Genomic DNA, 13668 nt, shown 5'->3' with positions numbered 1-13668 from the left:
AGAGGTGTGAAGGAATTTAAGGTGGCCTGGGATTACAGTTTTTTTTCTGAGACATCAGGGATTCTAATGTTAAAAGTTTTTAGGAATTGGTATTCTAAGCTTACAGCTGGTTTTACATATGTTTATTTTGTGGTGATTGGTTAAGTGGAGAAAGAAAATGTAAGGACAGGAATTGGGGTTTGGTAGGTTTCACAAACATAGAAAGCCCATCCAGAAGAGCATCCATTAAATTCCCATAATACATTCCCACAATATCTGTTAAAAGTGATTGCAAAAGCAGCGTTCAATGCAGACAACATTTATGGTAGTTGTGACAAGGCTCCAAGAAGCAAGATGTGAGAATGAATATCCCACTGGTTTAATTGAAATAACAATGAAAATGTTGGGTTCAGGAGCTGATGGTTGAGGACTCAGACACAGAATTCAATCAATGTTCCTCTAAGTGGTCTTTCTTCATTGCTGCTGTGCTGTCTTTATTAAATGTACCAAACACCAGACTGTAAATCACAATCCAAAGGGATAGCCCTGTTAGGATTCTTGGGTGCTGCCAGGGTTAGGGTTAGTCCTCTTTAAAGGACTCCCACCTGACCTAGAACTGCTTCCAGTGTGCAATGCTGTGGCACCAGAAGTATTCCCAGGTCTGGCAAAAAAAGAAACTGTTTTCTTTCTTTCAATGATCTTCACTGATACCGATGGTTTCCTGCTCTTTCAAAGATCAGCTTATCCTTGTGATTGTCTGTATTGTCCACAGAGCTCTCCTCTTCCTTATGATAGTCCTGTTGGTTGGGCAACTTCAAAGAAATAAGACGCTAAAAAAGGTAACTATAGTATAACCAAATGCAAGTTAACAAAAAAGTAAGAATAAATGTTAAATAAAGAAAACAGAACAATGAGAAAGAGTAAATAAAATAAATCAACAAACAACATTCTCATTCCTATTTTAGAGCCTCAATAGCTTTGGTTGTAAGACAGAAAACAGCACTGAAAAGGGCAAAGGTCTAATGTCAATGGAAAATATGCTAAGTCTAAATAGATGTTTGTCCATTAAAAGCCACAACATAAGTAAGATTTCTCTGCATATTGTTTATATTAATTTCTGAGAGTGTCATCAGATTTCCCAGGCAAACCGTCTTATTAAACAAAAGCTTAAATTCAAAGGATACATAGATATGATAAGAATTTAAAGCTTAAAAGGAAATAAAAATGAAAATTATAAATAAAAATCCAATCTCTCTTTCACAATTTTATTTTCAAAGTCTATGCCTAAGAATGCTGCAAAAATGAAAAATAAAATGAAATAATGCCCTTTGGAATTTCAGTTTCAAATTCTATGCACAACAAGGCTGCAGAAATTAAAAATAAAATATCATGACACCATTTTCGATTTGCTTTTCAAAGTCTATCGACAAGATTGCTGCAAAAATGAAAAATAAAATGAACAGCATTTACAACTTCATTTTGAGTCATGAACAGCAATGAAGATACAAAAATTAAATTTAAAATGGATATAAGCACTGGCACCACCTGCTGCTCATTGAATTTTCATTTGTAAGTTCTCAACATGCAAATAGCATGGTTCAATGAGTGGGGTTTTGCACCCGATTTCCCACAATTCTTTGTCCTTTGTACCTGGTTCCACTTAGATCTTTAGAATACCTATCACTTCGACTGTGTTTAATTCAAATTGCTTTTAAAGTTTTCAGCTCCGTACTGTGAGCTTCACAGTTAAACGGTCTCATAAAATCTGAAGACCACGTATAAATGTAGTTCTAAAGTATTTAATGTGCTATTTAATTTTTTAATGTTTAACATGAAAAAAATGTGACTTTATTATGTAATAATTTACATTTACAGTATTTACACTGAAGTGGAAACAGGATGCTTTCTTTTTTGTAGAATTATATAATAAATGTACCCCTCAACAGTTTTCACCACCTCCTTCTTTGTCCCATTCCCCTGTAGCTGATCGATGACTTGATCTGACTTTTTATTGTTATAACTTTTTAAAATAAGGTGATATGGTAGTAAATTATTTTATTCAATATGAAGACCCTCCATAATCCGTAATTTTCATTAAATTCATCCTTCTTTTTCCATCATTTATAAGATTTTATATTAGTGAAAATTATGAACTATATTATCTATCAATTAATTCCACATTTATAAACAAAAAGAAATTTAAACAAGCCAGAATAAATTTTCTGACCATTCTAGAAATTATTGGATTATGGAAGATGATGGTAAATATTTAAATATGTATAATTGCCCAAATCAAAGGTTATGAAAAAATAACAAAAAACAAATGATTAGACAACTATTTTTCTTCCTCTTTCTCGCAGAACAAAAATCAAGAGCACAGAAGAAAAAGTTATCAAAATCAATAGTGAAAAAAATGACAGAAGCACTAGAAAAACTCAGTGAAAAAATAATAATTTGGTCTATACAAGAATATACAAAAAGGGATCGCTATTAAATTTGTTCAGCTACTCTCACTCTAATGCCAGACAGTCAAAGGACAACCCCTGCTGGGGCTCCCTTGGCTTTATATACAGGTCGATTTACCTGGCCAATCATTAATGCCACCCTGACACCCTCCAGTCAGCAATGTCACTTGTGACCTTCCACCAATGCAGCCTCAATTGAGATGAAAGTCTTCCTATTTCTTGGGTGTCTTTACTAATGTGCATGGCTGCTGGCACATTCAAACACACATGTACACTCCTCCATTTACTTTCATTTTTACGTTTTCTCCGGGATGTCCAAAACTCACAGCTACTCTGCACACTTGGCTTATGTCCCATTTTTACCAACTAGTTACCCCTATGCGACTCATGCAGCCAAATGTATGTCCTTCTTGACGTCTGCCACAAAGTAACGCTCTGATGTTCACAGATTACAGGCATCTTCATCCATTTTGAACCATTGGCAGCATTTCCACCTTTGCTGTGCCACTGTACCAATACCTCAGCTGTTTCTCCATGAGCCACTTCCCCTACCAAAACAGTTAAGTGCACTTTTTTATAACTAAACTATACAAACACAGAAAGGCTATAGTCAATTATTAAACCATCCCAAAATATTCTTTGATGTGGCCTGTCACAATGACCACATCCCTTAACATCTTTATATGGTAAATATCTTTGATCACTTGAACAATAATAAAGGAAAATTCATGAGAATTAATGACAAGCACAAAACCTGTGCTTGCCCTGCTTTGAGCACCCAGTATAAAGTAACTGCACCCCTTCAAGATCAGGACTGGCAATCTGTGTTGTATGCAACACACCCAATAAGCTCAGACAAATGCAGGGCACAAATAAATGTGACAGTCCTATTAGTACAGATGTGTCTCCATACTAAGTACAAGTAATTCTGCAGCACTAAACTTGTTGCAAAGGTGGATTATCAAATTCTACACAGAGACCAGTGTGTTATATATCTCCATACAGGAAAGGTCATGGATGAACTTCTTCCCATCAACAAACTGAGTGCATTAATATTAAACATTGACATTTCTGGAAGTTACACCATTCAAATGCAATTGTGTAATCAAATGTACTTGAAATGTATATAGGTTGTTGGAAATGACAACAATACTCTTTTAATCATACATGTTCTGAACCTGTTTTATTCATTATACAAACTTAAGATAGTGGGAGGCTATTGCCTATATATTTAGCACTTTGTCCTTTTGCAATGTTGATCCATTACAAGGAACAATTCACCACACCAGCATTCACTCATTTTCCCTGCACTGGACTTGCACTTCATCCAGTATTGATTTCTCTTGTACCTGATTCTACTCCAGTTTAAAAATAAGCTTATAAATAATTAAGCAGATTTATTTGGAGTGGTGGGCAACTAAGGAAATTTTGAAAATAGTAAGCAAATTAACTTTGCCCCCTATTCTCAGTGAGCTTTCTGTCTGATGAGCTACCATATGACTATGAGGACATTGAGGACGATGACCAAGACCACACCCAGGGTAAATACTGACAACTGCAGTTTGTAAATTCATTGGTCATTTGCTTTCAAATCACTATACTTTTACAGTGATTTCACAGGTCGGAAACTGACTTCTTTGGAGGCTGATGGCCCTGGCTATTATGATGATGCTGCAATAGAAAAAACTGTCAGGTACTGCACAGCATGTTCTTTTAGGAACATAGGACACTAAAGGGAGATCAATTAGGGACATTAGAGATAACAGCACACTTAGAATTATCCTCATAAGATAATAAGATTTCACTTTTGAAATATTTAATCTAGGCAAAGGTTTTTGTTTCACTAGAATGCATTTTCATTGTTCTTATGACATCTGTCAGTCTGAAACTACTCACATTCCTCTAATGATATACCTTAATATACCCAGTAACCCATCTTCTGAGGTAATGTGTTAAAAGATGAAAATAATTTGTAATTAAGAAGCTGCCTTAACATTGTTGTTATTCTGCAGATAATCATCAAATCAAGTATTGAAAATAATATGAAAAATAGCTGAAGTAAAAAAATATGCTGTCCTTTTATAATATGTTAGTATTTTAAAAAATGTTTACAGCTACTGTACATCATAAACAGAAGGTTTAGGATGAAAAAATATATTGACAGATTACTTCTGGATCAAAAAGTTCTACAAATATAACAAATCTATTCAAACTGGAAGGATAGACACCAGAACAAATAATACACAAATAAAGAGTAAGTTAATTAAAAGTATGCTGTTTGTTTGTGCTGATCATACAGGTTTGATCCAAGTGAAGGGCTTATCCACTTGCCCCTTTCTCAAGTCTTCTCACCTCTCTCTTTCTCTCAAGTTTCTTGCTGTCTGTCATTAACTCTGGCATTCCTCATAAGTGGTGAGTGACTCCAGATTCAATTCTGGTCTGAATATGAGAGGACTTTAAAATCTCACTTCTGGAACCAGAGATGACCTCACATTGACTCCAAAGACAATATCTTACAATTCCATCACTCCTGGTGTCTATGCATAGGTCTCAAAGAATGCCTCTCTGTTGCCTGCTTTATAAGGGTTACAGTATGATCTTATCTCATGCTTCGCCTGCTCTCTACTGTCTTGGGAAAGCATTACACTGTAAAAGTGAAGCCCTTCCCGTTGGGCTTCTGGGATGTGTAACAACCACTTAGTCACCCATCCTCAAGTTCCACAAACACCTGCAGGTCCTGGGTCAGTCTTGGAAGTTTTATTTGTGTCTTTACTTTGACCTGTGTCATTCTACTTCTGCACTTTGACAACATCTTGCTAGCTGGGCAATTGATTTGTACTTCACTTTATATCACAGAGACAGAAGCAAAACCTACAGTAACTTCATTCAGTGAACGATTTTAAAGTATATAATACTGTAAATGCATGCAAGAATTTAGATAAACAACAACCATTCCTTGACCCTTCCCTTAGAGCTCAGTCAAGATAAATCTGATTAATCTCTGTTATCCAGTAATAAGCCTCTGAAGAAAGCTAGTGTGAACATATGTAAACCCTTGACACATATGTTTAGGAAGTCACTGCACACAGGGGAGATTCTGAAAGCAAATATTATCTCATTATATTTAAAGGGTAACTGTGCAGATACAAGCAACTATAGGCCAGTAAGCTTAACTTGCACCACTGGAATATTAATGGAAGGAATTATAAAGGATAAGACTGAACAGCACATTGCAAGTACAGGAGCTTTTCCGAATAGTCAGCATAGGTTCAGAAGAGGGAGGTCATGTTTTACTAACATGCAGGAATTCTATGAGGAAGCAATAAAAAATATTATCAAAGTGGAGCATATTGTATTATTTATCTTGACTTTCAGAAAGCATTTGATATGGTGCCACATGAGAGGTTGGGCATTAAACTAAAAGAAGTGGGAGTTCAGGGTGATGTTTTTAGATGGGTGCAGAATTGGCTCAGACACAGGAAGCAGAGGGTGACAGAGCAAGCAACCTCATCAGAACTGGCCGATGTTAAGAGTGGTGTTCCACAGAAGCCAGTGCTAGGACCGCTGCTATTTTTAATATATATAATTGATTTAGATAGGAATATAAGTAACAAGCTGGTTAAGTTTGCAGATGATACCAAGATAGGTGGACTAGCAGATAATTTGGAATCCGTTATATCATTACAGAAGGACTTGGATAGCATACAGAATTGGGCAGATTTGTGGCAGATGAAATTTAATGTCAGTAAATGTAAAGTATTACACATAGGAAGTAAAAATGTTAGGTCTGAATACACAATTGGCGGTCGGAAAATCGAGAATACACCTTATGAGAAGGTTTTAGGAATCATAGTGGACTCTAAACTATCGACTTCCTGACAGTGTTGAGAAGCCATTAAGAAGGCTAACAGAATGTCAGGTTATATAGCGCCTTGATGTGTGGAGTTCAAGTCCAAGGAGGTTATGCTAAATCTTTATAATGACTGGTGAGGCCTCATCTGGAGTACTGTGTGCCGTTTTAATCTCCAGGTTACAAAAAGGACATAGCAGCGCTAGAAAAGGTCCAGAGAAGAGCGACTAGGTTCATTCCAGGGTTGCAGTGGATGAATTATGAAGAAAGATTAAAAGAGCTGAGCCTTTACAGTTTAATCAAAAGAAGATTAAGAGGTGACATGATTGAAGTGTTTAAAATTATGAAATGAATTAGTACAGTGGATCAAGACTGTTATTTTAAAATGTGTTCATCAAGAACACGGGGACACAGTTTGAAACTTGTTAAGGGTAAATTTTGCACGAACATTAGGAAGGTTTTCTTCAAACAGAGAACCATAGACATTTGGAATAAGCTACCAAGTAGTGTGGTAGACAATAAGACTTCAGGGACCTTCAAAACTAGACGATATATTTTTAAAAGAATTAAGTGGATTGGACTGGCAAGCTTTGTTGGGCTAAATGGCCTGTTTTATTCTAGATCGTTCTAATGTTCTAATAATACCTTTTCATTTTTATAAACTTTTCTCCCTGCAGGAAACATCCTCCATGATGAGCTGCTCTACAGCTATGATGATGCTGGAGAACCTTTAGAAAATTCCACAATAGGTACACATTCGCACCAGACCACCAGCTTGTTTAGGGTTACAAAGAAAGCAGTTCTTGTTTATGTATTTCTTTCTTTACTTCTTCATTCATTGATTTAAATAAAGAAGGCACTATACACAAGTTTGCATACTTCTATACAGTACACTGTTTGAAAGCTCAGGGTATTCAGAATAATTATTTTAATTAAATACATAAAGTTTCAAACTAATGTTTGTTGCTGAATTAAGTGATAAACTTGTAGCTGAAAGTGAAATAAAGTTATTGGTTTTAAAGTTACTGAGTTATTTAGAGCAGAATTTCTTTAATGAACATACGAACATTCTTAAAGTTTGAAGAGGCCAAAAGTCAGTATGCTGGAAGACTTTTTAACAGTCAATAAAGTCTTGTTCTACAGCTTGGAGACAGTAAGGAGCAAACCTGCGAAAGGAGTCACAGGTCAGGACTAGGGTTTTGAAGTGAATTCTAATATTAATAGAAAGCCAGTAGATGGAGAAACACAGTTTGTACCAATGGGCAAAAGCTGTAGCATTCTGGACAAACTTAAGGGGTTCAGTAGCTGTTATCTAGAGCCACACCAGCAGGAAGAGCAAAAGAACATAAGATGAAGGCCATGTGTCATGAGGAAGGAACAAATATTATAGATGTTGTGAAGGAAAAAGAGACAAGACAGGGTTATTAACAATAGTCATCCATGATCACACCATGGTTACTGATCACAGGTGATGGAGAGAGAGAGGAACACTATTAAAACATCAACTTGGAGATTTTTAGATGAATGAGGAGAGGAGAGGCTGGAGCATGCGCATTATTCAGGGTGGCTTAGCCAGCAATGAATATGAACACCTAGTATTGCCTTTGCTTAAATATTTATATTTCTTAAAATGGGAACAAAAGTCATGTATGCATTTTGCCTTTCTTTAAAAATTCTACATATATAATGTTTTATTACTGTTACAGTGTTTATTATTTTAACCCTTGTCGGAGATGGCTTGTGGGGAGGAGGGCGACCAGGAGGACCGGAGGAGGGCTTACGCCTTCCCCAGACCATGTGGGGGCGACTGCCCTGGTACCTTTGGGGGCCACGGGTACAGAGCTTTGAAGCCAGGGGGCACCACTATGCATTTGGAGCCCTGGACCTCAGCACTTCCGCCACACCTGGAAGTGCTGGGGGGAAGAGGAGCAGGGACACCCGGAGTGCTTCTGGGAATGCAGCCGGCACTTCCGCCACACTGTGGCATGTCGGTGGAAGATTGTCGGGACACACCTGGAGCACATATGGGGGAGCATAAAAGGGGCTGCCTCCCTTCATACAATGGCTTGAGTCGAGTGGAAGACGGACAAGGTCTGGGAGGTGGCAAGGAGGCAGCCTGAAGAGAAAGTGAGGCATTTTGTGTTGGCCAGAATTTTGGGGACTTTGGGGAGTTGTAAATATGGCAAATAAACGTGTTTTGAGTGACATTGACGTGTCCGCCTTTCTGTGCCCGGGCTGGCTACCACACCCTTAAGGGCAGTCTAGTGAAATTAATGGGTCCATATGCCTAAGTTAATTTTAATATGTGAGGCTACATATTTTTGAGTCTTTATTTTTCTCCTGTTATTCTAATTTTCCTCCCATATCCTAAAGTGTGGATGTGAGTGTGCCAAGTAATGGACTGGCATCTCATCTATTTCTGGTTATTAATCTGTCCAGGTAGGGCTTTAAACCATGTCACATCTTGTTTACATCTTGCCTGAAGAAGGGGCCTGAGTTGCCTCGCAAGCTTGCAAATTGTAATCTTTTTAGTTAGCCAATAAAATATGTCATTTTACTTAACTTCTCACTGCAACCAGGTCACCCTGAAGATAACAGACCTGGCACAGAAAATGGATGCACTTTTTACATCACTGTGTGAAAACCAATCCATGTGAATACCAGCAGTTATTTTTACAACTGAGATCTTGGCAAATTCAATTTTCATTTGAGCTTCTTCTGCATTTGTCTTTCACAGATTCTCATGCTACTGTGTGCAATTCTGTGCAACCAAGACTTAATGTGCCATTTATTTCCAGCATATTTACCATGACATTTAACTTTCAGTCTTATTAACTCTAATATTTACATATTAGAAGTTCCTATTTAATTATAAGATGTTTTGCCAAAGACTTTTAATCTATCTAGATATTTTGGGATCTTTCTATCTAAAAAACATAGAGTATGCTAATAGTTATATTATTTCTCTTTATTTTAATTAGTGCAAGTTGGGAATATCATAGCAGTGCTATACAAGATTCATAAGAAATAGCTCTTCCATATTGCCTTAGTGAACTGAGCTGTTTATATGCAGGTCACATTAGATCTGATGTAATAAAGGATATCCATATTGGTTCAAATTGGAGTGGTGATTTTAACAGTGTCACAGGTGGCTGGGGGGGTGACCCGGCCGGGACGCCCAGGAGGACTGGAGGAGGGCTAACGCCTCCCCTAGATCACGTGGGTGCGACCGCCCTGGTGGCTATGAGGACCACCACCACCACCAGAGGGTGCCCCGATGCCTATGGAGCCCTGGAGGGGGGAAGAGGATCAGGGACACCTGGAGTGCTTCCAGGTTTGGAGCCGTTACACACCTGGAGCCAGGTGCACACCTGGAGCACATCTGGGTGTGTATAAAAGGGGCCGCCTCCCTCCATTCGATGGCTGGAGTCGGGTGGAAGTGGACATAGTCTTGGAGGAGAGGAGTAGAGGTGGCCTGAAGAGAGAAAAGGCATTGTATTGAGGGCTAGGACTTTGGGGTGATTGGTGCTGTGCCACTGGGTTGTGTGTGTTTCACCGTTGTATATATAGTGCAAATAAACATGTTTTGGGTGATTTAAACATGTCTACCTGTCTGTGTCCAGCCTGCTTACCACAATTGTTATTTCTGCGAATTTTCCTAAAAGTTGCATATCATCACAATACAGTACACCCAAGCAGAATGCCATATTCCTCACACTTCATTCCATCCTGGCACACCTGGAAACCTGCTGTGCAAAGGTAATTCCTAAAGACTGCAGCTCAGCATTTAACATTATTGTACCATCAAATCTGCTAGAATGTGGACATACAGTAACTCGTTCTACAATTTTTGGTAGAAAATTAAATATAATATAATGAAATATAATAAAATAACAAAAATCCATCCATCTATTATCCAACCTGCTATTATCCTAACTACAGGGTCACGGGGGTCTGCCGGAGTCAATCCCAGTCAACACAGGGCGCAAGGCAGGAAACAAACCCCGGGCACGGCGCAAGATAACGAAAATGTACCACAATAATAAAATAATAAGAATGTATCATTGTTTAAAGGTTCAAGGACTTTTGTTTTATTTCAGTGTGTCTTCCTATTCTAATCAAGTGTATTTGTTATGCTAATAAAGATTTGGCACCAAAACCAAAAAAAATGTCATGTTTGCTGATTGAAGTCTTGTGTTACAATAGCTCTGCTACACAATTTCATTAATGTATTTGAGACATTATTAGCAGAGAGGGCTGGCTCTGTCGTGGCGAAAAATTCATCATCAGAAGGCTTTTTTTTTTTTTTTTATTTATTAATTTTATTACAATCAATACATAGCAATCAAGTTTTACAAAAAAAGAATTATGCTAAGAACAGATCGATCCCCACCCTTGAGAGAGAGAGCAAGCCAAACGTGTAAAATTTAAGGCTTTAAAAATACCTAAATCAACAAATTCTCTGTGCTTTATAAATCATTTCAAAATATTACTGATTAGATCCTGCCATGTTTTGAAAAAGTCTGCACAGATCCTCTAACTGAGTATTTGATTTTTCCAATTTTAAATAATATAACACATCAGTTTCCCACTGACTTAAAAGAGGAGAGTTTGGGTTCTTCCAGTTTATCAGAATAAGTCTGCGTGCCAACAGTGTAGTGAATGCAATCACAATTTGTTTGTCTTTCTCCACTTTAAGACCCTCTGGAAGAACCCCAAACACAGCTGTTAATGGGTTAGGAGGGATTGTGAGTCCAAGACTGTCTGAGAGGTAATTAAAAATTTTTGTCCAGAATAATGTTAATTTGGTGCAGGCCCAGAACATGTGACCTAGTGAGGCTGGGGCTTGGTTGCAACGTTCGCAGGTTGGATCATGCCCTGGAAACATTTTGGAGAGTTTTAGTCGAGACAGATGTGCTCGATATATAATTTTGAGTTGTATAATTGTATGCTTTGCATATGGAGCTTGAGTGAATTCTCTGCATTGCTACTTTCCACTCCTTTTCTGATATATTAATTGAGAGGTCATTTTCCCAGTGTCCTCTTGGATCTTTGAAAGGAAGGGATTGTAAAAGGATTTTATATATTGTAGAGATGGAGTCTAACTCCTTGAAATTGAGCAATAATTTTTCCAGCGTGGATGAGGGTGCAAGATGAGGAAAATCTGGAAGGTTCTGTTTAACAAAGTTCCTGATTTGAAGATAGTGAAAGAAATTTGTAGCTGGAATGTTAAATTTGGAATGTAATTGTTCATAGGATGCAAAGACGTTGTCTATATAAAGATCTCTAAGCAAGTTAATTCCAAATTTTTCCAGATATTAAAACTGCATATGTTTGTGAGGGTTGAAAGAGGTGGTTCTTTTGCAGGGTGCCACAGAAAGAAGCTTCTCCGTCTTAAAATGCTTTCTACATTGGTTCCAGATTCTAAGTGAGTGGAGCACAATTGGGTTATTAGTGTATTGCCGATAACGTGTGTTTATTGGAGCACAAGCAAGGAATACAAAGAAGTACTGCAGGATTTTACTTCTATTGCGGTCCATGCCTGTGTATGTTCTTCTATTTGTGTCCAGGTTCTTATCGACTGTATATTTGCGCCCAGTAATAAAACTGGAAGTTAGGTAGAGCCATGCCGCCTTCTGCCTTTTGTCTTTGTAGGGTCGCTCTTTTGATGCGTGGATGTTTAGAATTCCAAATAAATGAGGTTATTGTTGAATCTAATTGCTTAAAGAACGATTTATTAATGTATATTGGTATGTTTTGAAATAAAAAGGAGCTTAGGAAGAATATTCATCTTAACAGTGTTAATTCTTCCAGCTAGTGTGAGATGAAGGGTTGACCATCTATGCAAGTCTTGTTTAATTTTTTCCATGCAGACGACGAAATTTTGTTGATAAAGAGCTTTATGTTTACTTGTGATGTTTACCCGAGGTATTTAAACTGTTCTGCAATGATAAAAGGAAGGGTGTCTAATCTAATATTATATGCTTGAGAATTCACGGAAAGAGTACACTTTTATTCAGATTAATTCTGAGACCAGAGAGCTTTTGAAATTCTGTGAGTGCTGCTAAGACTGCAGGCACAGAATTTTCTGGGTCCGATATATACAGTACCATGTCATCTGCATATAATGAGATTTTCTGTTCCAGTCCTTCTCTGCTAATCCCCTTTATCTGATCAGTATTTCGACAATGTATTGCCAGTGGTTCAATGGCAATTGCAAACAGCAGTGGTGACAAAGGGCATCCTTGTCTTGTGCCACGCTCTAGTTTAAAGTAGTCTGAGCAAATGTTATTGATGCAAACTGAAGCTTCTGGGTTAGTATACAGTAATTTAATCCATGCACAAATGTTCGGGCCAAACCCAAACTTCTCCAAAATAGTAAAAGGTATTTCCATTCAATCATGTCGAATGCTTTTTCTGCATCCAATGATAATAATATTTCTGGGGTGTTTGATTTAGTTGGTGAGTATATTACATTAAACAGGCGTCAAGATTTGAAGATAAGTGTCGGCCCCTAATAAATCCAGTTTGGTCTTGTGATATTACTGAGGGGAGCACTTTCTCCATCCTTCTAGCTATGATTTTAGAGAGTATTTTAACGTCGTTATTCAGAAGTGAAATTGGTCTGTATGATGCACATTGTAATAAGTCCTTATTTTGTTTTGGAAAGACAGTGATTAGTGCTTGGCAAAGGTTTGTGGAAGAGATTGGTTATCTCTGGCTTCTGTAAATGTTGCTAATAGGAGGGAGCTAGCTGAGCGGAGAATTTCTTGTAAAACTCTGCAGGGTAGCCATCAGGGCCTGCTGCTTTTCCACCTTGGAGTGACTTTATAGCATCCAGTAATTCTGATAATGACAGAGGTTTATCGAGTTCCTCCACACTAAAAGCGTCAATTTGTGGTATCTGTAATTTATCCAGAAATGCATTAGATTGTATATTGTCTTCTTTAAACTCAGTAGTATATAGGGATTTATAGTAGTCTCTAAAAGTGTACATTATATTTTTGTGTTCGATGATTTTATCTCCGTTCGTGTTAGTAATTACCGAGATTGCGCTATGCACATCTTGCTTGTGAATTTGTTGCGCTAAAAGCTTATTAGCTTCTCTCCATGTTCATAATAATGATGTCTGGATTTGTAAATTAGTTGTTCAGTTTCTTTAGTTGTCAAGAGGTTTAATTCTGAATGTAGAGCCTGCCTCCTCTTATGTAGAGTCTCGCTTGGTAGTCTGGCATGTTCTTCATCTATTTTAGTAATTTCGCTTTTATCTCTGCTACTTTCTTCGCTCGGATTTATTTCTGTGGGAAAGATATGAGATAATCTGTCCTCTTAAGAAGGCCTTAAGAGTTTCCCAGAGTATTCCTGCAGAGATCT

At 37.6% G+C, this 13668-nt stretch overlaps 1 protein-coding gene across 1 annotated transcript in view; it reads left to right on the top strand.

The window, feature by feature from the left end:
* Positions 1-2755: 2755 nt before the first annotated feature.
* LOC120538554 (scavenger receptor cysteine-rich type 1 protein M130-like) overlaps positions 2756-13668 on the top strand; it is a 52027-nt gene continuing 41114 nt past the window's right edge. Inside the window, exons 1-5 of the mRNA XM_039767949.1 lie at positions 2756-2843; positions 3914-3985; positions 4065-4137; positions 4744-4856; positions 6972-7043. Of these exons, the coding sequence (XP_039623883.1) occupies positions 2756-2843; positions 3914-3985; positions 4065-4137; positions 4744-4856; positions 6972-7043 (418 nt within the window). The remainder of the gene's footprint in view (positions 2844-3913; positions 3986-4064; positions 4138-4743; positions 4857-6971; positions 7044-13668) is intronic.

This window comes from Polypterus senegalus, chromosome 11, assembly GCF_016835505.1.
Source record: "Polypterus senegalus isolate Bchr_013 chromosome 11, ASM1683550v1, whole genome shotgun sequence".
Classification (NCBI taxonomy): Eukaryota; Metazoa; Chordata; class Cladistia; order Polypteriformes; family Polypteridae; genus Polypterus; species Polypterus senegalus.
This window is presented reverse-complemented; position numbering and strand designations above follow the sequence as displayed.